The following is a 24406-nucleotide window of genomic DNA, read 5'->3' on the forward strand; positions in this document are numbered from 1 at the left end:
TAAACTTAGGTTTAGACTGAAATTGGCACCATAGATACAAGAATATTGCTAAAATACCTTAGGGTCCCTAGTGAGGTGAGGTGCAAAAGGCCGTGGGTGCCCAAATGAATGAAGGAATAAATAAAAGATTGGAAAATTAGATGCAAGTGAACAGCTTGATGAGGCAGTGCTGGAGAGACAACCAGCAGCAGGGATGAGACTGATTCTGGTAGTGAAGACTACCTGCTTGCTGATTATGAGACAGAATCAGAGGAAATACAGATACTGCTTGCTAGGGTAGCAAAGCAACAAATATGCAGGGGAAAGGTAGGTTAAGAGACAACGGGAGAAGAGTAAGTTCTTTTAGAGCAATTGCACTAAAAGTGGATGTAGTTCTACACTACATATAGTGATATAGATGGGAAGGAAACATGGGAGCTGACACAGTTGCCCTACCAGAGATCACCACACAGTGAATGATCATTGATACCCTTGAGTAGGATCGTGCAATTTTATGGATTCACAGCAGTAGATAGAGATTCGTAAAGCATTTGTGGATCCAACTGGAAAGAGAAAGTAGGTGCGGTGCCAGGTAAAGATGGTTGTTTGATCATTAAGACTTGCCCATAGAAGACCTTATGATCAGAATATGCTGGATACTATAGGGAAGGCTGGTGAAGAAGTGAAAGGGCCCACTGTGTAGGACACTATACAAGCTCATTGCCCATGGATGCTCAAGAAGCATATAGAGAATGTTAAGGGAACACTGGCATACTACAGTATAATAGTAGTATCATGATTGAACTGGAACCACTAGACGGTCCACTATCAACTTCATGGTATACTATGATGGTAGGAACCTGTTACTTGAGTCAGTAGATGTACCCAATAGAGGGAGCATGCCAAGTATATATATACTATTAATTGAAGGAGGTAGTAGGAGGTAAGATAGAGAATGCTGTCCAAGTTGCAACAGTCAATGGCAAAAACTTCAAAAAGCTGGGAAGAGACTGATGAAGAACTGAGAAAACCATATATTTGCCTGCATATTTTCAAATCGAAACGAAATGCAAGGATATCGAGCTGAAATGACACAATGGTATGCTATAAAGTGTCCATTTTCGACCTGTTTTTCGACCTATCGTCAATTTCGAGCCTATCAAGCCGTATCGCCTCAGACATTTTGACCCTCTTTTCAAAAAATTTTTTAATTTCTCTTGATTTCATCCCTCTTTTCACCTAATTTCTACTACTCCATTTCATTCAAACACTAGTTTTTCTCCTCCATTTGTGCATTTTCTCAAATCTTGTAAGGTGAGCAACCAACTTCCTCATTTTTTTATTTTTGTTTCGTTTGTGCCTTAGATCTTCTTGGATTGCTTCCAAATTTAAGTATGTTTACTTTAGAGTGTTGATCTATGAATTTGTAGTGTCAAAATTAATTTTTTATTCTTTCTACTATTTTTTTTTAATTTTTCTGTTATTAAAAATTATTTAGTAAATTATGTATATTGCTAAAAATGTACATGTATGTAGATGTATGAGCTTCAAATTAATGTATGTGAGAGTTGAGACACCATATTGCTGTGATGGTGTTGAATCAATTTTTTCTGTTAATTATGTAATTTACTGCATTTAATATATATATATTAAACTAATTAATTAATTTCTGTTTTAAATTTTAAAAAATAGGAGGCTATTATTGGAAGCATGTATGCAATTTTTGGAGCATGTTGTGGAGCCTTTTAAGATAGTTAGTGTGTATTTTATATATTTTAAAATTATTTATATATTAAAAAATACTTATATATATTTTTTATATTTAAAAATAGGAGGTTATTATTAGAAGCATGTATGTATTTTTTTGAGCATCTTGTGGGGCTTTTCAAGGTACTTAGTGTGTATTTCTTGTATCAAGCACTCTCTTTCTTGTATTTGGTAACATTCTCGCTTCTTCTCATATGTAGTATATACTTGGATGTTACATTTTCAATGGTTTTTTGGTAAACTAGTAGTTCTATAGTGTTTATTATGCTTAAAATAGATAGTATACAAGAATTCAAACCATTTTGAGTCCATTTGAAGCCTGAAATTAAAGTTACAATTGTCTGAAAAAAATCATTTTGAGTCCAGTTTCGACCGAAATTTGTTCCTTGTGTGCAACACAAAAATTATTGATGATTGTTGTGCGGATTTGGTGAGGCCTGAAACTACTCAATTTGCCACCAGCTATATTACCTTGAGCCTTTTTGATGAAGTAGGTTGAACTTAAGCCCATGTTTCAACAGAGTGGTTTTGTCTGACAGTTTACCATATCCAATGAATAGTTTTAGAACTGAAGAAAGACAATTCTATAACCAACATTAAAGGTGTTAAGAACAATCAACTCTATGAAGCCCCCCTTGCTACACTAGTATGCTGCAGTATGTTGATAGACCACGTGGGGAGCAACGATACTACATGGAGGCAGAAGTTGCCTTTAAATTATACAATATTGCTTGGAGAAGCAACTTATGCTTCCAAGATGCAATATCACTTGATTGGTGGTGGGGGTGGCATGCTAGGTTTTGGAAGCCCAATCCTAGAAAGAACTGGTCCAATGGCTTTCTTTTTTCTTGGGATGAATACATAGTTGTTAAGGCATCGCCTAGGCATTCGAGCGCCTCAAATTGGCGTCGCCTTATTTTCAGGCAATAAGGCGACCGCCTTGGGGTATGAGGCATTGCCTAGGCGTCACCTCAAGCATCTCGAACGCCTTATACCCTAAGGCGTTCCGTTTCTTTTTTTTTTTCTTTCTTTTTTAAATCCCATGAAAGATGCCAAATCGAAGGCATATATTGAATTACTTATTAGATTCCAATTGTAAAGTATCTATTGTTTGAACGCATAAACAAAATCGAAAGAGAATAAGTTCTTGACTCGAGTCTCACACTCTCACTCTAATCTCTCTCTCTCTCTCTCTCTCTCTCTCTCTCTCTCTCTCTCCCTCTCTTCCATTCCCGCGACGACACTCTGGCAAGTATTGGCCAGCGACAAGTGACTTCCTCTCTTCTTTTCTTCCGCGATTTTTTATTTAGGACCTACTATGTATGGTTTGTAGTATGTTGGATGACTTGAGGTAAGGCTAATATTAGTTTTTTGGGTAATTTTCATCCTGGACCCCCGAGGTTTGGTCAATGTCATTTTTAGTCCAAAAAAACTGAAACTTTGCATCTACCTCCCCTGTACTATAGGAAAAGTCAATTTAAGGACAAATTATCACTTTCATGACAAATTTACCCTTTTTTTTAATTTAAACAAAAAACATAGGAAATAAAAATGAAACAAAAAAAGAGTTAATATTCATTTGTGATTCTTAAAATCCCGTTCTTCAGAACTGTAGCGAAACACCACAACGCTCTAAGAACATCAAACACTTGAATGTTTCTTCATTCAACTCATTTAACTTTGAATCCTTAGCCTAAACTCTCTTGCTTCACGGGGCTACTTTGGAAAACTCAGGTAAGTGGAAACAAGATTCAAGAATTTGAAAAAAGTAAATTTTCATTAAGTGACGAGAAATCCGAAGAGAAATAAAAAGGGAAAAAACCCTAATTTTGAAAAAAAAAATTATCTACGAATTGCAGAAAGGTTGATGGAGCGTCAGATATGAGAAACCATGGCTAAAGTCGAAGATGTTGTGAAGCAATCATTGGGGATTTGGGAGAAGTTGTTGTTGGCATGTGCCATTAACCGTCATGGAACCAATAGCTGGGACTCTGTGACTATGGAAATACAAAACCGAAACACTTCTCTTCGTCTTCTGAAGCCACAGAACTATAAACAGAAGTATCATGACCTTAAACACCTGTTTATGGCGAAAGAAGATAAGAAGACAAATCTGAAACTTCCGGCGATAAGAAAGATGTGATTCCATGGCTTGAAGATAAGACTGTGTCGGAGAAGACAAATCTGAAACTTCCGGCGATAAGAAAGATGTGATTCCATGGCTCGAAGGGTTAAGAAAACTTCAAGTGGCAGAGCTTCGACGCGAGGTTCAAGGGCATGATGTTTCGATCTTAAACAATTCTTTTGATTTCGAATGGCATGTGTTTCGATCTTAAACAACTCTTTTGATTTTGAATTGCATGATGTTTCGATCTTAAACAACTCTTTTGATTTCGAATGCTAACAATCGCATTTCTCTGGTTCAAAGATTTGAATTTGAATTTGAATTTTTTTTTTCATGTTTTGTTTAAAATTTTTTTTTTTTAAAAGGGCAAATTTGTCATAAAAGTGATAATTTGTCCTTAAATTGACTTTTTCTATACTCCAGGGGAGGCAGATGCAAAGTTTCAGTTTTTTTGGACTAAAAATGACATAGACCAAACCGCGGGGGGGGGGGAAAAAAAACCAATTTTTTTTTTTTAAAAAAAAAAAAAAAATAAAAAAAAAAAAAGAGGAGGAAGAGGGGGACACAAAAAAAATCATTTAAAACACCTCACACGCCACAACCGGAGGCCGGGGGGGGGCGGCCGGCCCCCACCCCCCTTAACCCCCATCCCCCCGCGTCGCCCCGTGGCGGGTGGGGTGGGGGGGGAGGGGGGGTGGGGGTTGGGGGGGGGGGGGGAGGGGGTTGGTTGTTTTATTTTTTTATTTTTTGTTTGGTTTGGTTTGGTTGGATAAAATAAAAAAAAGAAGGGAGGGGGTTGTTGTTTTTTTTTTGTTTGTTGTGGGGTGTTGGGGTTTTTGGTTTTTTTTTTTTGTGTGGTTTTTAATGGGAAAAAAATAAGGTAGAAGTGGGGGGTGTTTGTGTGAGTGGGTTTTTTGTTGGGCGCGCCCCTTACAGGTAAGAGAGAAAGAGAAAGGAGGGAAAAGGAAGATGAAAAGAGAAGATAATGATTGGATTTGTAAGTATTAAACATAATAAAAATAATAACTACTAGTTTACTAAAAAACTAGAAAATGTAACATCAACATAAAGATATAGTACATGAATCGGAGAAGAAGTTGATGTTATACAAGTTAAACTACAACTAAACGAGATAAAGCCGGCGGAAAAGAAAAAACGAAAGTTGGACAAGGAAGGGCTATCAGATCAACGTGGAAGTTGTGAATCTCAAAGGGGTGGTGGTGGCCTGTGGGTGGAATAGTGTGGAAGAGAACAAATGAGACAGCCGATAGGAGAAGGATAAGGAGATAAGGGAGTGGGACGATAATCGATAGTGGGAGGGAACAAAGAGGGAACAAGGCTCGTGTGGGGGAAACGAAGGGAGGGAACAAGGTCATAACCAAGGACCAAACCAGAGGGAAAAACTACGCGGACAGAGGACGGGGATGGATCCTAGAGGTGGAGGAGTCTCAGATCATCAAGCTCAGATCAGACCAAGCCTCGGCACGGATGGACGGTAGGACAGATGGTGTGTCTGTGTAGAGTTCCCTTCCTCGAATATGTAGAGGAAACATTTGCTCGAGATGGCTGGATGGTGAATGTGTCGGTGGGTGAAGACTCTCTCTGAATCTGGTGGGTCTCCGACTCTCCGTCCGGTGGTGGTGGTGGTGGCTCTCCCTAGGATCGGGAACCGATCACGAGGTCCACACCCCCCTCCCAACACCATCACCGTCATCATCATCACCATCATCGCACGCGGAGGCGAGTCACCCATTCTCGGGTCGGACAGAAAATCAAACCTCACTGGGTGGATGCACTAGGGTGTGGCACGAAGGGACGGGCGGGTGGTGGCCTCCCTCGGGCAGAAGTCCAAAGCCCATCTTGAATCGACTATTGGGAAGACCTCCATCCTCATCCAGAATCCGTCTCCACTATCCCCGATCCAGTCAACCTGGGTTATCATCATCATCCATCTCAAATATGTCGGCCAACTCGATATTGGTGCTCTCTCTGTCCATCCCGTCAATATGATCCTCTCTCAGTCTCATATTATAGTGTAGGTAGACAAGGTCCTCTAGACGCTTCACACCCAATCGGTTGCGCCTCTTTGAGTGAATGAGGCTGAAGGTGCTCCAATTTCGCTCACAACCAGTGGCAGAACATGTTTGGGAGAGCACTTTGCTTGCAATCCTACTCAAGTTGTGTGAATCACGTCCAAATTGCAACCACCACTCAGCTGCAACAAACATAGACTCCAAGTCATTTTAATACTTAAATAACTAAATTAAAGATAGAATCATAGAATATAATAATTAAATGTATAATGTATAATGAAATAAATGAATGAACTTGCTGCGAGGCGGTTTCCGTCCGATACAGCACAAACACGACCAAAGCTCCCAGTGGCATCCCTAAAAGCCTTTATCTAATATATGAAGAGAAAAAACAATAACTAGTTAGTACTTAGTAGTTACTACTTACTAGTTACTACTTACTAGGTTAATGACTTAGTATAAAACTACGAATTGTGAATATCAAATGATTCTAATCACTATCTCACCTCCATAAGGATGACGCTTGTTTAGCTGTATCCGGTTGAACTTCTCCACTACAGTTTGGACAGCATCCATCAAATCTTGCCTCATCCCAATATTGTCCTTGTAATGGTACTTGGGATTTAAATAGTATGCTGTGTAAGAAAAAGTATGTTATAAAAGGGAATAGTTAATGCTTAAGCCTTAATAGTGTGATAACATAATGAAAATTAAATTAAATACTAGACTTAAGTACTTAACAACAACAACTCACCAGCCTTATGCGGTGGATGCTGAACATAGACTCCCATCTCTGTTGATGATTTGAAGGACTTTCTTGTTGCCGCGTGGGTAGACACGAGCAACTTGCTGCTTCATCCTATCTCTGCAGCAAATATGTGTGCTAGAGTAGGTTTTCTTTGCTGATCTACCATCCTCAACACATTCACCACGAGGCTCAAGCATCTTCACTACTATCCTCACATTGTGCAGAAACTCTCATCAGGATAGTCAAGAGCTCTCCTTCCTCCCAGCGATGAAGAACCCTCCCGTTAAACCACTCCTCGATGCAAACATACTCCTAAGGCCGGTCTTCCTACTCTCAAAGCTCGCAGTGCTATCCAATTAGTAGCAAATCGGTTATGCCGGCCTCACTAACTCACCCGACACTTGTCCCTCATCATCCTTAATGCATAGGTGTGGTTATATATGAAGGTGCTAACATGTCGAGCTTGGTCCACCGTATTCTTCACAAGCTTGACCTTTCCAATCTCCTTCAACATTAAGTCAATGCGGTGAGCAGCACAAGGAGTCCAAAAGAGCCTATATCGTCCATCCATCAAGGCATCAAGCCATCAATACAAAGTTATAAAGTGTACATGTATATGTGTAATGTAAATATATGTATTTACAAATGAAAATTAATACTATATGTTTAGACTTTAGATACTGGAGTTCTCTTGCATCTTCAACCCGACTTTCTTGTAGTTGGAGCCATTATCGATCACAATTTGAACTACATTTTCCACTCAACCTCCTTCACCACTTGCTTGAGTAATTTGTAAATGTATTTTGCATCCTTCTTCTCACCGGATGCATCTCGACTGAGGAACACTGTCCTCCCATCACAATTCAACATGAAATTGATGATGGATGTCAGTGGGACCAGTCCAACCATCGACCATCGAGTCACTCCATAATGATTCCACATGGGCTTTAATCCCTTAATGTATTCATTTATGTCCTCTTTATGCTTAGGCAAATACACATTGTATATCTCATATGGAGTGGGGCCTGAACCACTCCCCCCTGCATCGCTCAATCATATCTCGTAGTAGGGCCCCGAGAGCTGTATGTCTTGGAACACTATGGTAATGCGCCCATTTGGAGAAAGCCATCCCCACTTTCTCCTTCACACTCCCCATAAGTGTTCAACTTCTCTGTTTATGCTCGGGCCTCGCAAATAGGGCCGGATCATTGCGAAGAATCTCAAGATCCGGATCGCAGGATGTCTTGAGGAAGCTCGACCCCTGTAGGGGCCCGTGGGATAGGAGCCTCTGCCGACACTCGAGACCTCCTCATAGGGACTTGGGAGCCACCTACACCTCCCATACCTCGGCTCTCTAGAGGACCCACAACCCGGACCCCTCGTTGCCTCCGATGTCATCAATCCTCTGTTGCTCCCTACTCATCATCATCGCCCTCCTCGGCTGATCGGCCTCGGATCGGGGTCTTGTCTCTGGCTCATCCCTACCATAACCCTCGGGATCCGGAAGGTCATCTAACGAGGCATCCTCGAACTCATCCCTCGTGTTCTCTTCTCTTTCCTCTTTTGCTTTCCACCACTAATATATGAGGCCATTGCCTTCGACCTCTGAGCACCTTTGGGCACCCCTGTTACATCCTGTTGCCACCAGCTAGATGCACCTTCAATCTAGTGGCCCCACCTCCTCCTATTTGTTTCTTGCAGTAATTACACTCACTCTTCCTCTTATCAGCGGTGGCCTTCCAGATCCCAAGCATGTCGACATCTTTAAAATAGAGTGCCGATACAAGAAACACATACTAAGTATCTTGAAAAGCTCCACAATATGCTCCAAAAATGACATACATGCTTCAATAATAACCTCCTATTTTTAAATATTAAAAAAAAATATGTATAACTATATAAGTATTTTTTTAATATATAAATAATTTTAAAATATATAAAATACACACTAACTATCTTAAAAATATCCACAACATGCTCAAAAAATTGCATACATGCTTCCACTAATACTCTCCTATTTTTAAATTTAAAACAGAAATTAATTATTTTTTTAATATTTAAATATATTTTTTAATTATTTAAATATATATTAAATACAGTAAAATTACATAATTAACAGAAAAAAAATTAATTCAACACCATCACAGCAATATGGTGTCTCAACTCTCACATACATCCATTTGAAGCTTATACATGTACTATACATAAACATTTTTAACAATATACATAATTTAGTAAATAATTTTTAATAACAGAAAAATAAAAAAATAGTAGGAAGAATCAAAAAATAATTTTGACACTACAAATTCATAGATTATCACTCTAAAGTAAACATATATAAATTTGGAAGCAATCTAACATGATTTAAGGCACAAATGAAACAAAAATCAAAAAATGAGGAAGTTGGTTACTCACCTTGCAAGATTTGAGAAAATGCACAAATGGAGGAGCAAATCAAGAGTTTGAAGGAAATGGAATACTAGAAATTAGGTGTAGAATGGGATGAAAGCAAGTGAAATGAGCAAAAAATGCAAAATTAGGTGAAATCACCCAAGCGAATCGCCGAAACACTCGAAACTCACGGTAGGCGAAACTGGGTAATTTATAACCTACGCATGTGTCGTTTCGGCCCGATATGGTATCGGGTCGAAATTTCGACTCGTATCGACCGAAATTTCGGTCGATACGAAACGAAATGGATACTTTCTGTGCCTACTACTCAATTTCGTTTCGAGTTGGATTTTTGCAGGCATTTCGATCGAAATTTCGACCATTTCGATCGAATTTTCTTCCATGCTTAGATCTATGAGTAACATTACTTACTATTAACATTTTCATAAGCAATGGCAAGTGTTTATATCAGTTCCAGCCTATTAGCTCAATCCCAAGTACCAATACATGAACATATTAGGAATGAATCAAGAACACATAGATCAGTGTGTGCGGTGGCTAAGCTGGAGCCTGATCCACCTATACAGTTCAATTACAGTGGTGAAGTGGGACTGGTAGTAATTACATCGGAATTGGTAATGAATCTATTGATGCTAATCCACTGAACTTTGAAACAGATTCATATGAGTTTTTTGGGCCATGCAGCTGCAAAGTCCAAAAGGAAATCGTACTGCTTATGGTGAGCCAATTAACATACATTTTTAGTATGACTCATATGCATAAAGTACAACCACTTACCAAAAATAACCTAATGCACGTGAATCATATTAAGAAATAGTGGGTACTTTTGTCCTAGTATCACATTAATTAGGTGATGTTTCTGTTTAGGTAGTTTCCAATTACTCCTTTATTCTAGTAAATCTGCCACAAGATACCAGAGGCAGTAGTGGTAGTTTGTGTTAAGTTTTAGTAAGTTTGTGTTCCTTCTACTGTCAATAGAAGACAGACCTGCGATTAGGGACATACAAGCCTAATTGCAGGATACATACTTCACAATTCTTGCAATACTTTATCTCCTCTCTCTTCTTAAACTTCTGTGCTGCTTAAGGTGATGCGTAGAGTAAATGTTGAAGTACTCTCCTAGACATATTTTACATTTAGATCTAAGTGCATCTGGAGCACATTTTCATTCATCCACTCCAAGAAGCGAAACCAATTCGCTCCAATTGGCGTATGTGCAATACGAAATGAGACCGAAAATGAAGCACTTATCCATAGGCATAGTGAATGATGAAGACCCAACCAATCCTAGCAACATGTTCCAGGAAGAACTACAGGAGGACCCCAGTGCAGGTGGGAGAACGATCAAGATGACCTTTTGTTGGATCAGTCTATTGGTAGGCCAGACCCCTAGAGTACTACCTAGATGGGTGCAGATGGTAACGTATTCTCGACAGTACAAGTTCACTCACTGACTCACATAAACCCCAACCCTTCAATTCCCAATCTGGTAAGGATGACGAAGACATCAACTAGTCCCATTTTGGTTGCTACAATCATCTTATGCTCATATGCTGGTGGAGATAATAAAGTTGGTGACAACGGTGACAAATTTGAGTCAGTCACACAGTAAGACCAAGAGAAGGTGCAGCCAGAGGTGGGTCCAGCAAGCAACTTCAGCAGATCCACATTTCCACTGTTTTCCAGTTCAATGATCTATATAAACTACACTGGGTTATGTAGAGTATGTCGATGATAATAGACATCAAGTTGTCTGGTTGAAATTCGTGGATTTCTTCAGGCATACCATGACATGGCCATATTTTCTGATGGATTCGGTTGAACGGTTTCATCAACAATAACAATTTTCTAGCAACTTGAGACTCTTGAGAACTCTATCCAGTAGTTGTACTAATTTAGATTCAGAGAAAAGTTGGACATGTGTATCAAAATACTCATAAGTGCACTATTAAATGGTTTTTATTCATTCCTATACATATTTGAGTTGTTTTACTAATTTTGTGGTCTATTACTAAATCTTGTGTAGTGCAAGTTGGGAAAAACAAGCATATGTGATAAGCACGCCACCAATGAAAACACTGTCCCCACAACCAGAAAAAAGAAACAAAAAGGAAGTCAATAGCAACTCACAGGTTCTTATGGCTTGCTATTTTTGGAGCCATCTTCTCGATATACTGTTTTCGCTTTGAAATGGACAAGGGTTTTATGCACTTGATGAGTTTATGGCAGTCAAGTTTGCATATTCTGCAGATGCCACGCTCAACTTGGAAAAGAGCCTGGAAACCCAAAAATTATTGAATTGTAAATTGTCCAGATAGTTAGACACTAACAACAACATCCATGAATATTCAATTTTCTGAGAAAACATAACCACTTCAGGTGCAACGAACGTGCCCTAGAACAAAACAAGCTCTGTAAGTACGTGCCATGGTGCCAACAACATACAGTAATTCAAACCCTAACCTCACGCAGTGATCTTTGGCTGGTTCTAATACGATATTCCTCAAAGCAGTCCAGAGAACAGAACAGGTCCTCCAGATATTCAGGAGTCCTTGCAAGATTACCCCTGAAAATCAAGTATTTCAAATTTAGAATCATGAAGGAACTAAAGGGAAAATTTTGTAAGAAAGCTTGCAGGAAATATACCTGCATGGTGCTTGACAGAGTTTACAAAGTGGTTCATCCGTCATTGACCATCCTTGACCATAAGTCTTTTCCTTCTTCCCATTCCCACTACGAAGAGAAACCATCTTCCAGACAGCATTAGTTGGCAGTGGATGGCTTATATCATATAAAGGAGTTGCACGTCTGTTGCTTCCACCTTTTAGTAGTCCCTGTTACAGTAAATAAACAAACTAACATCTAAGCAGGTGAATTAAAAACACAACATCATCATTAAATTGAATATAGGGCAATTTTCAATTGGACCACTTGAGGCCAATTTTGGTCTCCAAAAAATGTCATTTTGCATTTCTCTCCCCTGTGGTATCAAAAAAGACAAAGTAAGGACACACCGACATTTTTTTGGTCATGCCCTTTCAAGTTTTAACTTACCAAATCTTGAAAAGATGCATGAGGTACCAACAATTTGGTATTGGAGTAATCTCCTGACTGAATATGCTACCATTTTTTTGGTCATGTCCTTAGTTGATTTTTTTTTTTTTTAATCACAAGGGAGGCACATGCAAAGTGGGTCAAACTTCAAGGGCTCCAAATGAAAATTACACTTAAATATATAAAAGCTTGAAGCAAACAAATATGTTCCGAACTGTATGAGTGAGGAATAAATTAGTCAAAAATCTTATGCACATACACTGCTGCCATGGTTAATGCCTTCTTTCAGATAGCACAGCTCAAGACTAAGGGGCAGTTGTAATGGCTTGCCAAGTAATTTCTTCTGCTGATAGGGTGTCAAACCATTCCACTCCGCGATAAATGCTAGCAGAATAGTAAGATAGACAGGATTCTCTTGGAAAAATTTGGGAGCTCGTCCTTTATTTATACCAGCAACTGGACAATTCAGTGACTCAAGTTCCTCAGGCCGAAAATTTTGAAACAGTGGTTTTGGTCTTGGATCCCTTCCTGAAATGCAGGAGTACAAGTGAATCCTTCCAGTATACTGGCTAACCTGAAAAAAAGGGGGAAAAATCACAATGTATGAGCCATAATGTGGTCGCACTCTTCATACTGTTTTCTACCTAATTGGGGTATTGAAAAATAGCAGAATACATCATAAAAGCCAATAAGGTTAACCATAGGAGAACCCTGACCAACTAAACCATCTGCGCTTGCATATGTGCGGATGGTTTTTTTATTTTTTTGGGTGGGGGTGTGGGGTTTGTGAGGTGTAGATCTCCGGAAGAGGCAAGACACTTATACCTAGGAGTGTTAGAACTCACAACATACAGGGAGAAGCCTATTAAAGAAATAACTTCCTATAAAAAACTAGACCCATCTTCTTTTATTTCTTTTCCACCATACATGATGAGTCAAAGCACCACAGGCAAGGTTACCCAGTGGATCCATAGGTTGATTTGCCACCAAAATATTTCAAGATCAACTTCTATTCTCTCCGAAAGAGAAGGATATTTCTAATTTTTATGATGTGAACAACAATTTTTTAACAATTTCCTGTGAGTTCCAGCAATTGACAGAGCTCATTTGAGAAGAAAATATTGAGCATGAAGCAATGAACCATCTCCAAGATGGCAAAACTATGCCTAGGAATATTTGAGACACAAAGGAACTTTGGATCTAATCAAATTCCTATGCAGAAGCAGAGGCAAACTTAATAGAAGAGTTGGAAAGCCATTATTGAATAAGGCTCTGAAAAAAAACTGAAAACCTGATAAGTTCACAGGAAAATCATATTTTAATCATCAGAACTCATCCTCACACAATTCACTGAGATAAAGGCCAATGGAAGTTCCATTCACTGATGCAGAAAAAGGCCAAAGGTTGGAACTCCCAAAGTCCAAAAGTGGGGTAGGGGCACGAAACATTGTTGCAAGCTTAAAATGTACCAACAAATATATATATCTAGGACGAAGAGGGCACCAAGCCTATGGCTGAAACAAAACTCAGTGTAGAAGGCTCTACCTCAAACCTCAGACAATCTGACTGAATGGGACCAGCTGCACCAGCCTCAATGAGCATAGTACTACCATGATCTCTGTCTGTATTCACAGTGTGCTTTTGATCGCTAAGTACCTTTGCACTGGGAAACAAAACCCCTTCAAGTTCTGTATTAGCCAATGGCTCATTTTTGCCAGTATTCTCATTCCCATACAAGTTGCATGGAGGGACTCCTGTTTCGCAAGTATCGCCTTCCAGACTTCCACTTAGATGGGAATCATCAGCCATCTCAAGATCAGAACCCCTACCTGACTACTGATCCAGTTAAATTAGATTCATCAATCAATATAACAAACGAAGACAGTCAAATTATCTAAGAAAATCATAAGCAGGGCATGCACCAGTAACAAAATTTAATTAGTGCCATAAGACTTGAATCCTAGTACAATTTTTCAGATCAAATCTTACCTCAAAATTAATCACTTGCATTGAACTATGACCATCACCACCTATCTGCTGATGCGATTCATCATTTACCATCATCTGTCTTCTGTCCATTTTGACATCCTGCAGCCCCTGATTTAATTCAGTCTTATGGGGCTCCACCATCGCCATCTGAGGATGTTCACCAGATACTACATTCTCCAAGAACATATTTCTATCAACATTCATATATGTTTTGCTAATATTATTCGAACAAGAGCTAGCAGCTTTCAAATCTTCATTCTCATTGTCGTCTGAACTTCTGTATTGAGTAAAGCTACCTTGATATTGATCAGAAACTTTCTCAACCTGCGAATGAAACACACCATAATCATCTGATGGAGGCAACCAGAGCATGCAATCTTATGGAGCATATGCTAGGAAGCAACTCACTGGGGAAACATAATCATCACAGCCAACTAAAGATTATTACCTGATTGGTCACCTAGTTATGGTTACTTGGAGAAGATAAATGCTAAACCTCTATCCAAGTTATCTTTTCGCTAAAATGCAAAGGTGCTGCTGTGTTGCTTGCTATCAATTCTCAATCTTTAAGTTGTTTACAACACAAAACAAAATTCATAGTACAGTAATCACAAAAAGTAGAACAGAATTAAAGTTTAAACAGAAGGAAAAATTATCAAGACAAAACGCCCAAGTAAGATCACCATGCCTTGCCACTCATTTGATTTTAGAAACACAATGGTCATCTTCTGCATTAGGAGTATGGCATTTCCAACAGTTGAATAAATTTTAGCTACATTCAATATTCAAAACTATTTTACCTATGTAAAGTATAGCTGGACTACAACTCCAAGAAAGCCAGCACTTCAGGTAACAACCTCATTTCCTCCAATGGCCATACCACTAAGTTTGAGTTTGTGGCTTTCATAATGAGATGGTTACAGTTTCCAATCATTTTCCTATTTCGTACTTCTGAGCCTAACCTCAAACTCAACATGACCACTAGGTAAGTCAAGGTCATTATGTTTGCAGAATTGAAATTTGAACTTGGGCTAAAACTTTCAGAGCCCTGCCATCCAACCTAAAGTAGTAGAGCTCCAATCAATCATCATTTCCAGTACTTTCATTTATAAAACTGCAAAAGAACTTTAAAGCTGTGTTGTTTGACAGATAAAAGAGGGCGCAGAACTTGTAAGGGTGAGTCTCACATGTTGCGGGTCGAGTTAAGAAGGAAGGATATGGAAAATGTATTTTGTACTTTGTAGTGGGAGAGAGGAAAATGAAGATGCAGTGAGATCATGTGGAAAGACACAAAACAAGACGAGAAAGAAAGACTTAAAGTGACTTTTCCATGAATAGCGTGAATTAGTGGAACTTTGAAGGTGAATGGGGTGAGAAAAAGGGTGTTGCCACCTTACCACACAAGAACAAATACATTTAATGAAGTTGCTTGACGTGTTCAACCCATCTAAACAATCAATCACATACTTGATATTTTGTGGGAAACAAGTACCAAGTTTCCCACCCTTTTTACCCTTTCCACTCTGCCCCATTAGATTGACAAACTAGTGTGGAAAAACAGACTCTGCGATGTTCCATCATGACTCTTTGTTTCTCTCCTTAAAGATCATCCTCAGTACTGCACAACCTACCTTATGAACCATAAGCCTTAACTTTAGCCTGAATTTCTCACCTTCCCTCTTAAAAATGCAATAGAATAAAAATAGCATAGTTGGCTTTGATGCAGATCTGAAATTACAAAGTATCGACAGTTTAATTTTCTTGCCAGATTTCAAAGAAAAATTCTACTGGTGGGCCTTGGCGCAATTCTCGGTGGACAACAATTCTACCCTGAGGCCAGGTGATGTGAAACTTAATTTTAGGGTTAGGGTTTTTTGATGATTTTCTTATAATTAAAGGCTGCCCAGAATCTTCCAGCAAATAAGTCTAATATTAGGGGATGCTTGGGTAGGTTTTAGGGTTCACAAGGGTTGGGTAAAGGCTTAAAAGAAACTAGGGTCTTAGGGTTTCCATTAGATTAGGAATGGGACTGTTGTTGTTATTTTGTAATTTCAGATTTAATCCTAATGGGCTTAGGTTTAGTTGGAGGAGTCTTAACAGTCTTACTTGGAGTGGGAGTGTTAGGGAAGTCATGATGTGACCACAAGTTTGACCCCTGGCCGAAACCCTAGGTGGGCCCCCAAGATGGCTCCAAGAAGCCCCCATGAGCTGGCTGAACCGCTAGTAGGGGTATTTAGGGCATTTTCAGCCTTCTTTATTGTTGGAATTAATTCCAGAATTATTCCTAGAGTTCTATTTAGGTTTTACTTCTTAATTTGAGTTGTATTTTGAGTTGGATAAGTTGTGGATAAGAAAAGACTCTTGCACCACAAGGGTTCTTATCTTTAAGGAGTTCTCTTTTGATTAGAGTTTGTTTTTAGTTAGTTGCTGAGTCCTTGGTTATCTTAAATGTTAGCACATGTGCCATTAGAGTTAATTAAAATAGAATTCAGTAATGTGCTTATTAGAGTTTTATATAACCTAAAGTTTTATTTTCAGCATGTGTCTTTTTTTGGATTCCAATTCAAGAGTCCAGATCGTGGATTGGGATCCTTGTCTGCCAAGGAATCCCACTTAGTATTAGAGTCTTTTAGTAGGCCATAAATAAGCCTATTGTTTCTTTGTAATCTTAGGTCTGATTATTGAATAAAATTGTTTGAGTTGAGGATCAGGGTTTCCTAGTAGAGGGGGCCATGGTTGAGTAAGAACATTCAAGGATGAGCATCTATCAGTACTTCCAACAGTTAATGATCTTCAACAGCAGCCATTAGCTATTCACAGCAGCTCCAAGTAAGTATTCTCAAGCTCCCGCCCCCCCCCCCCCCCCCCCCCCCCCCCCCCCCCCCCCCCCCCCCCCCCCCCCCCCCCAACCCCCCCCCCCCCCCCCCCCCCCCCCCCCCCCCCCCCCCCCCCCCCCCCCCCCCCCCCCCTGAATTCCCCTGCCTTTCTGCCTGCAACAGACCCCAACCCCTCCCACATCCCTCCGCTAGCCCCACAACTCTCCCACTCCCTTTTCTTCCCTGTGGCAACACCAAAACCCACCCCCTGCAACTCCCTAATCCCCAGCCCCTTTAACCTTCTTCTCTCCCTAGGATCGCACCTACCCCTAGACCTCAGTCCTACTGATGTTTTCCTAAATAGACCCTATTTTCCTAGGTCTGACAAATTTCTGCACTTCATCTTCTTCCCTAAATTTCTGCAATTCGTCCTCAACCTCTAGACCTAAACCTTAGTTCAACCTAATCCTTCATCACACTCTAAATCCTTTAGGAATCATTCTGAAAATATAACGCTCGCCCTTCCCCCCACCCAACCAAGGCCCCAAAACCTGAATTTTCAGACCTTCTTCTTTTCTTTTTCTTTTTTTATTATTTAAGTTAAAGTTCAGACCCCCGCGGTGGCCCCCCCCCCCCCCCCCAACCCCGATCCCGCCACCCTGAAAACACTAAACTCTGCCTTAACGTAATCATGATTTTTTTTCTCTTCAATCTAATCCTAAAAAGTAACCTGAAGGTGCAATAGGACTCTTCAAATCTGCCAATCGTTTCCTTCCCTATAATTTAGGGATTTGCTTTCCCTGTCGAGTGTAGACTCGTGATACTAGGGGCTTATCAGTATGCTCCACTTACAAGCTGCTGTGGTTTCTCAAAGATGTCGATGGAGACTGGAAGAAGAGTGCTAGACAGAAGATAATTGCTGATCTTTGAAGAAGAAGCTTGCTGGAAATTCGCTGTGGCCCCCTCAAACAGGAACCACGGTCCTTAACTCAATAACTCTTAAATAATCAGGCTTAACTCTTAAATCTTCAGACTTAACTTTTACAAAGAAAGAATAGGCTATTTATAGGCTACAAAGACTCTAAACCAAAGTGGGACTCCTTTATAGATTAGAATCCATTAGATTTAATCACAACCATCCAAAATAATAATAAAAGATGTAATGGAAACTAGAATTCTACTTAACTAAAGATTCTAATTGACACACGCAGAATTCTATTCAACTAAAGACTCTAATTCGCACATGCTGGAATTAAAAACTAATTAACTAAACATGCTGAAATTAGAGGATTAATTATTCTAAGGGACAACATTGCCCTCCTATGGTTCGGCCAGCCTAGGGAGGCTTCCCACTATATGTGGATTCTGGGCCCAACTAAGGGTTTTGCCCAAGGGGAGAATTTTGGTTCACATCACCTAGGTATTGAAAAAGCCTTTCAGCAAAACTGCTGGGGAAAGGATGCACAGAAAAATTGCCTCCCCCCTGCCCAGCGGGGAACTCTGCTTATGCGGAAGCCTTCGGCAGTTATTTTTTTCATTTCAAAATAAAATTCTCAAACCCACTGACTTGCACTTTTTAGGGAAATAAATAATAAGAAAGCCATTAGCAATTTTATAACAGTGTTGCACATTCACAGAAAAAATAAAGGATAACTTTACCCCTATCTCTTCTTCAGCATCCCTTTTCCCATTTGTCACGGATGAGACACAATGAAGTTCCCTGTTGAGCTTCTGCCAATGTGATTCGTCCAAGGTATCCTGAAATTGAAAGATTTACTAAGAACAACAAAACGAATGTAGAAATACCTCACAGAACCCTCTGTTAAAGGAAGGTAGTATTTGGTAACCTTTGCACAAAATATGTAAACATTGACTGCTTTGGTCTGCCCTCGCCTATGAGCTCTATCCTCTGCCTGGAACATTTGTGCGTGCATAAATTAGAATAGATTGAAAGATGAAGTAGCCAAGGAAGGCATTGGCTATTGATAGAACATATCATTATCTCAAAGGGAGGAAACAACACTGATGTCATATCTAATTCCAACCAGTACTCAAGAGTCAAGATAAGTAGATAAAGTATAGGTAATCAGAACCACATATTCTACCATTGTAGAGGGTAGAGAGATAATAAAAAAATAATAAAAAAAGCAAGAAAAGGGCAAGAAAGGATGTCAGAAGTTAATGTGATGGCTTATTGAGTTCAAAAAACTAAAACAGAATTCAGATGGTAAACCTGAACCAATTCATTCGAAGTTTTAGGCAGCTCCAAGAAAACGACGTTTTCAGCTACTGATAGGTCCAGTCCAAGAGCCCCAACAGTTATTCCAATTATTGCAACATTCACCTGAGGAAACAAGAGATAATATTACATCAATGGCAATTATAGACATTTAGTGCCATACAGAAATCAATGGAGAAACAAAACCTCTAAGTAATTCCCTTTTTGATAAAATCTTTTTGACTACCTTTTACGTCTCAAATAAAAAATGAAGCAAATCCATGCTCCAATAAAAATGGGGTGTTGTAATTTGTTGTAAGTCATAAGTTGAGTCCAATTGGGAGTTTGGTCTATTAGAGAGTCTTTATTGTTTATGCTTTTTTAGTCCCACACTAGGTATCATTGTATTTGCTCATTCACAGCTATTATTATAAATAAAGCCCTGCTATGTCACAAAAGACATAAGCTAGGATTCTCACAAGATCTCAACATGGTATCAGAGCCAACTCTAATCCAACGTTGATCCATCGCTGAGCACAAGGGGAAAAAAAGGGAACAAAAAAGTAATCGCCATGCAAGGTTGTTCATGTTCCATTAAATTTTCTTGCCTCTCTATGATCTAATTTTTTCCTCCTTACGAAAATTTTTCCCTTCTTTGGTTCCAGCGATGGCTGACCCAACATCACCAAATTCCTCTAGTATATCTGACAACTTTCCCAATTCATCTATTCCTCGGGATTGCGAGTTTTGTCCGCTTCAGATAACTACTGTTAAACTTAATGGGACCAATTATCTATGGTGGTCTCATTCTGTTTCTCTTGCAGTTGGTGCTTGTGGTCTTATTGGCCCTCTTGATGGAACCTCTACGAAGCCTTCTTCTCCTGGTCCGCAATTTACCAAGTGGTATACAGATGAATGTTTGGTCATGGGATTTCTTTTTAACTCCATTGAATTACGTATAGTAAAAAGCTATCTCCTTCTCCCAAGATCTGCTACTATTTGGAAGGTTGCTCAAGATACATACTCCAGAGTAGGTAATAATGCACAATGTTTTGAGATCAGACGGAAGATTCATTAGTTGCAACAAAAAGACCTTACTCTCTCTCAGTATTACAATACACTTCGAGGATATTACCAGGCCTTGGATTTCTATGGAAAATTCACACCAAAGAATGCTGAAGATGTTAATGCTTATCAGAAGTGGGAGGACAAGCTTCGAGTTTATGATTTTTTGGCAAGATTAAACATAGAGTATGGTTAGATTCAAGCACACATCCTTTGTCGTGAGCCATTTCCCTCTTTGGTGCAAGCCTATGCCATGGTTGATACAGAGGACAATCAACAGATAGCTATGGTACACACACAGACTCTTGATAGGTCTGCATTAGCTGCTGGTTTTGGTAATCCTAAGCATAGTTCTAGTGATTCTCAGCCTCTTGTGAAGTGTGAATATTGTTGGAAGGAATGACAAACAAAGGATAAGTGTTGGAAGTTACATGGACGTCCAACAAGTTTCCGTGGAGGAGGTAAGAGTGGAAGTAGGGGCAGCAATCCTGCACATGCAAATTAGGCTATTCCAGACATCCAGAGTACTCCAACACCTATTTCCTCATATGAGATCCAAAATATCTTTCGTTAGCTAATGACCAGGCTTAATGGATCCTCTTCAAGGTCAACTCCCAGCGCGAGTGTAGCATTTGCCGTCTCTACCTCTGGTTCCCTAGCCTCCTATAGGTATTTTCGGTTGTCACAGTATCAATTCTATTTATCCCTTTTGGATAATTGACTCTAGGGCAACCGATCACATGTCAAGTTCATCTTCTTTATTCCATTAGCTCAGAATGTTAGAATAGCTGATGGATCCCTATCCCCTATTTCTAGAAAGAGCATCATTATCTATTCACCTAACCTCACCCTTTCCTTTGTTTTGCATGTTCCTAAATTTTCAACTAATTTATTATCCATTAGTAGCCTAACCCGTGATATGAACTGCAAAATAACATTCTTTCCATCTCACTGTGCTTTTCAAGACCTGAAGACAGGGCGTGCGATTGGCAGTAACAAACAGAAAGAGGGGCTCTACCTATTTTGATGGTTCTGGTTCTCCATCTGCTCTTTCTACATTTTCTAAATCATCCTCTCATGCGTTAGTGTCCTTGTTCAATGGCATAATCTTCTTGGCCACATTTCTTTGTCAGTTTTGTCTAGACTATTTCCTAATTTAGTTAAAAGGTGTAACTTTAATGATTTTCATTGTGATGCTTCTATTTTGGCCAAACCAACAAGACATATTTATCCCATTTCAGATGATAGAAGTAAAGTTCCTTTTTCTGTTAATCATTTTAATGTGTGGGGTCCTTCTTGGATTGTGTCTATATCTAGCCATTGTTGTTTTTTACATTCATTGATTGTTGCACCCGAACTATTTAGGTTTATCTCTTACATAAAAAAAATTGATGTGCTTTCTTGTTTTCAGAATTTCCACAATATGGTTAAGACCCAATTTGGGGTTATAATTAAAATCCTCAGGACAAATAATGGGACTGAATATTCGGGTGGTAGCTTTCCCTCTTACCATTCTGACCATGAGATTATCCATTAAACCAATTGTGTTGATACATTTCCTCAAAATGGGATCACAGAACGCAAGAATAGACATCTCTTAGAGGTGGCACAGTCCCTTATGTTTACTATGCATGTGCCACCTCGATTCTAGGGTGATGCGGTTCAAACCGCCATCTATCTCATTAATAGGATGCATTCACGTGTCTTAAACCAGTCCTCTTGAAGTTCTTTAAGGTTCAGCCAATTTTACTGTACACCCTAAGGTCTTTGGATGTGTTGCATTTGTTCATAACCATCATAATCATGGTAAGCTTGATCCTAAAGGGTTACGGTGTATATTCTTAAGCTATCCCCCTACCCAAATAGGTTATAAATGTTACCATCCTGGCTCTCATAGGTTTTTGAGTCTATGGATGTTGTTTTTCAAGAACCAGGTTCCCTTTTTTTCTCTTCCTCTTCTTTAGGGGGAGAGTCTTAGTGAAGAAGCTCCGATACCTTGAGATTCCTCTTGAGGTTCCTACTATTGAGTCTCCTTTGGACTTCCCATTGGAAGATGGATTGACTAGACAAGAACATCTGGTGGATGATGTGCAAGGAGAGTCTAGACCTCCTCTGAAGACCTACCAAAGGAAGCAGAAGCCCCCTCTGAGCCACCGCAATTGGAAGCACCAGATCCTAGTCCTAAAACAATCATTCCTCCTAGTGAGTCTGTCTCTGATTTTGATTTGCAATTGCATTAAGAAAACAGCCACGTACTTGCACCAAACACCCTCTATCTAATCATGTGTCAAATCATTCCCTATCCCCAGCATTTCAAAGCTTTATTTCCTCTTTGTCCTCCACCTCTATCCCTAACTCATGGCAGGAGGTAATGCTTCACTCAAACTGGAAGAAAACTATGGATGAAAAAAATGCAAGCCCTAGGAAAAAATAAGACATAAGATCTAGTATCCTAGCCTGCAGGGAAGAAGACTATTGGGTGCAAATGGGTATTTGTAAAAAAACACAAACCAGATGGGTCCATTAAGAGATATAAAGCAAGACTGGTAGCCAAGGGCTTCACTCAAACCTATGGTGTTGACTACTAGAAGACATTTGCCCCTATTGCTAAGATGAATATTGTTCGGATTGTTCTCTCATGTGCTTTAAACCAAGGGTGGAGCCTTCAACAATTAGATGTGAAGAATGCTTTCCTAAATGGAGAGCTACAGGAAGAAGTATATATGGATGTGCCCCCTAGTTATTCTAGTTCGGAGACCCATGGCAAGGTGTGCAGGTTAAGAAGGGCTCTATATAGTCTAAAGCAGTCCCTTAGGGCATGGTTTGGAAGATTTCATAGGGCAATGATACTCCTGTAGCTATAGGCAAAGTAATGCAGAACATACTTTGTTTATCAAGCGGGATGGACCTCATACTACAATAATCCTTGTATATATGGATGATATTGTCATCACAGGAAGTAGTGAGGAGGAAATTACAGGGGAACAGAGTTTGAGATAAAAGATATGAACAGACTCGAGTACTTTCTCGGGTTAGAGTTGGCATACTCTATTAATGGTGTCTCACTTTCTCAGAGAAAGTACACGTTAGATCCATTAGAGGAGATTGGAATGTTAGGTTGTAGACCTGCAGAGAGTGGAATCAACACTTGAAAGCTAAGGAAGGAGAACCAGTTGACAAAACCACCTACCAAAAATTAGTTGGGAAGTTGATGTATTTGTCAATACTAGGCCAGATATCACCATTGCAGTTAGCCTTGTTAGTCAGTACATGCCTTATCCTTATTCTTCACATCTTAATGCTATATACCATATCTTGAGGTATTTGAAGCCATCTCTAGGGAAAAGTATTTTAATCTCTTCTTAGGAACATCTTAGAGTTGAAGCATACATAGATGCATATTAGGCTAGATGTCCGGATGATAAGAGGCCTCTAGCTATTATGCTTATGTGGGGGGTAACTTGGCATCTTAGAGGAGCAAAAAACAAGCTGTAGTGGCTCAGTTAAGTGCTGAAGCAGAGTTTCAAGCTTCAGCTCAAGGTATTTGTGAAGTATTATGGTAGAAGGATCTTCTTCAAGAACATGGAGCAGACCTGGAAGGACCTATAAGGCTGTATTCTGACAGCAAATCAGCCATCCGCATCGCCCATAATCCAGTTCAGCATGATAGGACCAAATATGTGGAAATTGATAGGCATCTTATTAAAGAAAAGGTTGAGTCTGCACTTGGTTCAGATTTCTTTTGTTACCTCTGACGACCAGCATGCTGATGCATCCACAAAAAGTTTTTGAGTGTCAAGTTATTTAGTGGTATCTCGCCTATCTAGCCATATCTCGCCATATCTGCGGACTCTTGATTTTTGCCTTTTTTTTTAGATTTCGGATGAATTTTCACTTGCAACTGCTCTTAGCACATCTACAACAAGGAAGATCAATCATTCTCTACTGTCTTATGAATTTATGATTTAATGACTTATATAGAACTTCTAATGGTTGTATAAGTATTGTATTCTTGAAAATTGAGATTGGTGATACTCATATGGATGGAATTTTGACATTCCAGTTAGTTGAGGACTTTGAGTGTACCAAGTTTCAATTGGGCCCGGCCCCCGAGGGGGGGTGGGGAGTTTGGTTTATTAGAGAGTCTTTAGTGTCAGATTTAGTGTTGTAAGTCATTTAGTTTGAGTCCTGGGAGTTTGG

General features: G+C 39.5%; 1 protein-coding gene across 2 annotated transcripts in view; it reads right to left on the bottom strand.

Annotated features, from left to right (window-relative positions):
- The window catches only part of LOC149006589 (SNF2 domain-containing protein / helicase domain-containing protein / HNH endonuclease domain-containing protein), an 89265-nt gene that overhangs the window by 11985 nt on the left and 52874 nt on the right, over nt 1–24406 (bottom strand). For both annotated transcript variants that reach the window (XM_089165250.1, XM_089165249.1), the window contains 9 exons: nt 19157–19267; nt 18771–18836; nt 18583–18681; nt 14108–14431; nt 13664–13951; nt 12378–12692; nt 11711–11898; nt 11528–11630; nt 11195–11340 (listed from right to left, as the gene is read on the bottom strand). In XM_089165250.1, coding sequence (XP_089021376.1) covers nt 11195–11340; nt 11528–11630; nt 11711–11898; nt 12378–12692; nt 13664–13951; nt 14108–14431; nt 18583–18681; nt 18771–18836; nt 19157–19267 — 1640 coding nt within the window. The remainder of the gene's footprint in view (nt 1–11194; nt 11341–11527; nt 11631–11710; nt 11899–12377; nt 12693–13663; nt 13952–14107; nt 14432–18582; nt 18682–18770; nt 18837–19156; nt 19268–24406) is intronic.

The sequence above is a fragment of the Hakea prostrata genome, chromosome 8 (assembly GCF_041222555.1).
Source record: "Hakea prostrata isolate BN-2017 chromosome 8, UWA_Hpros_2, whole genome shotgun sequence".
NCBI classification, from domain to species: domain Eukaryota; kingdom Viridiplantae; phylum Streptophyta; class Magnoliopsida; order Proteales; family Proteaceae; genus Hakea; species Hakea prostrata.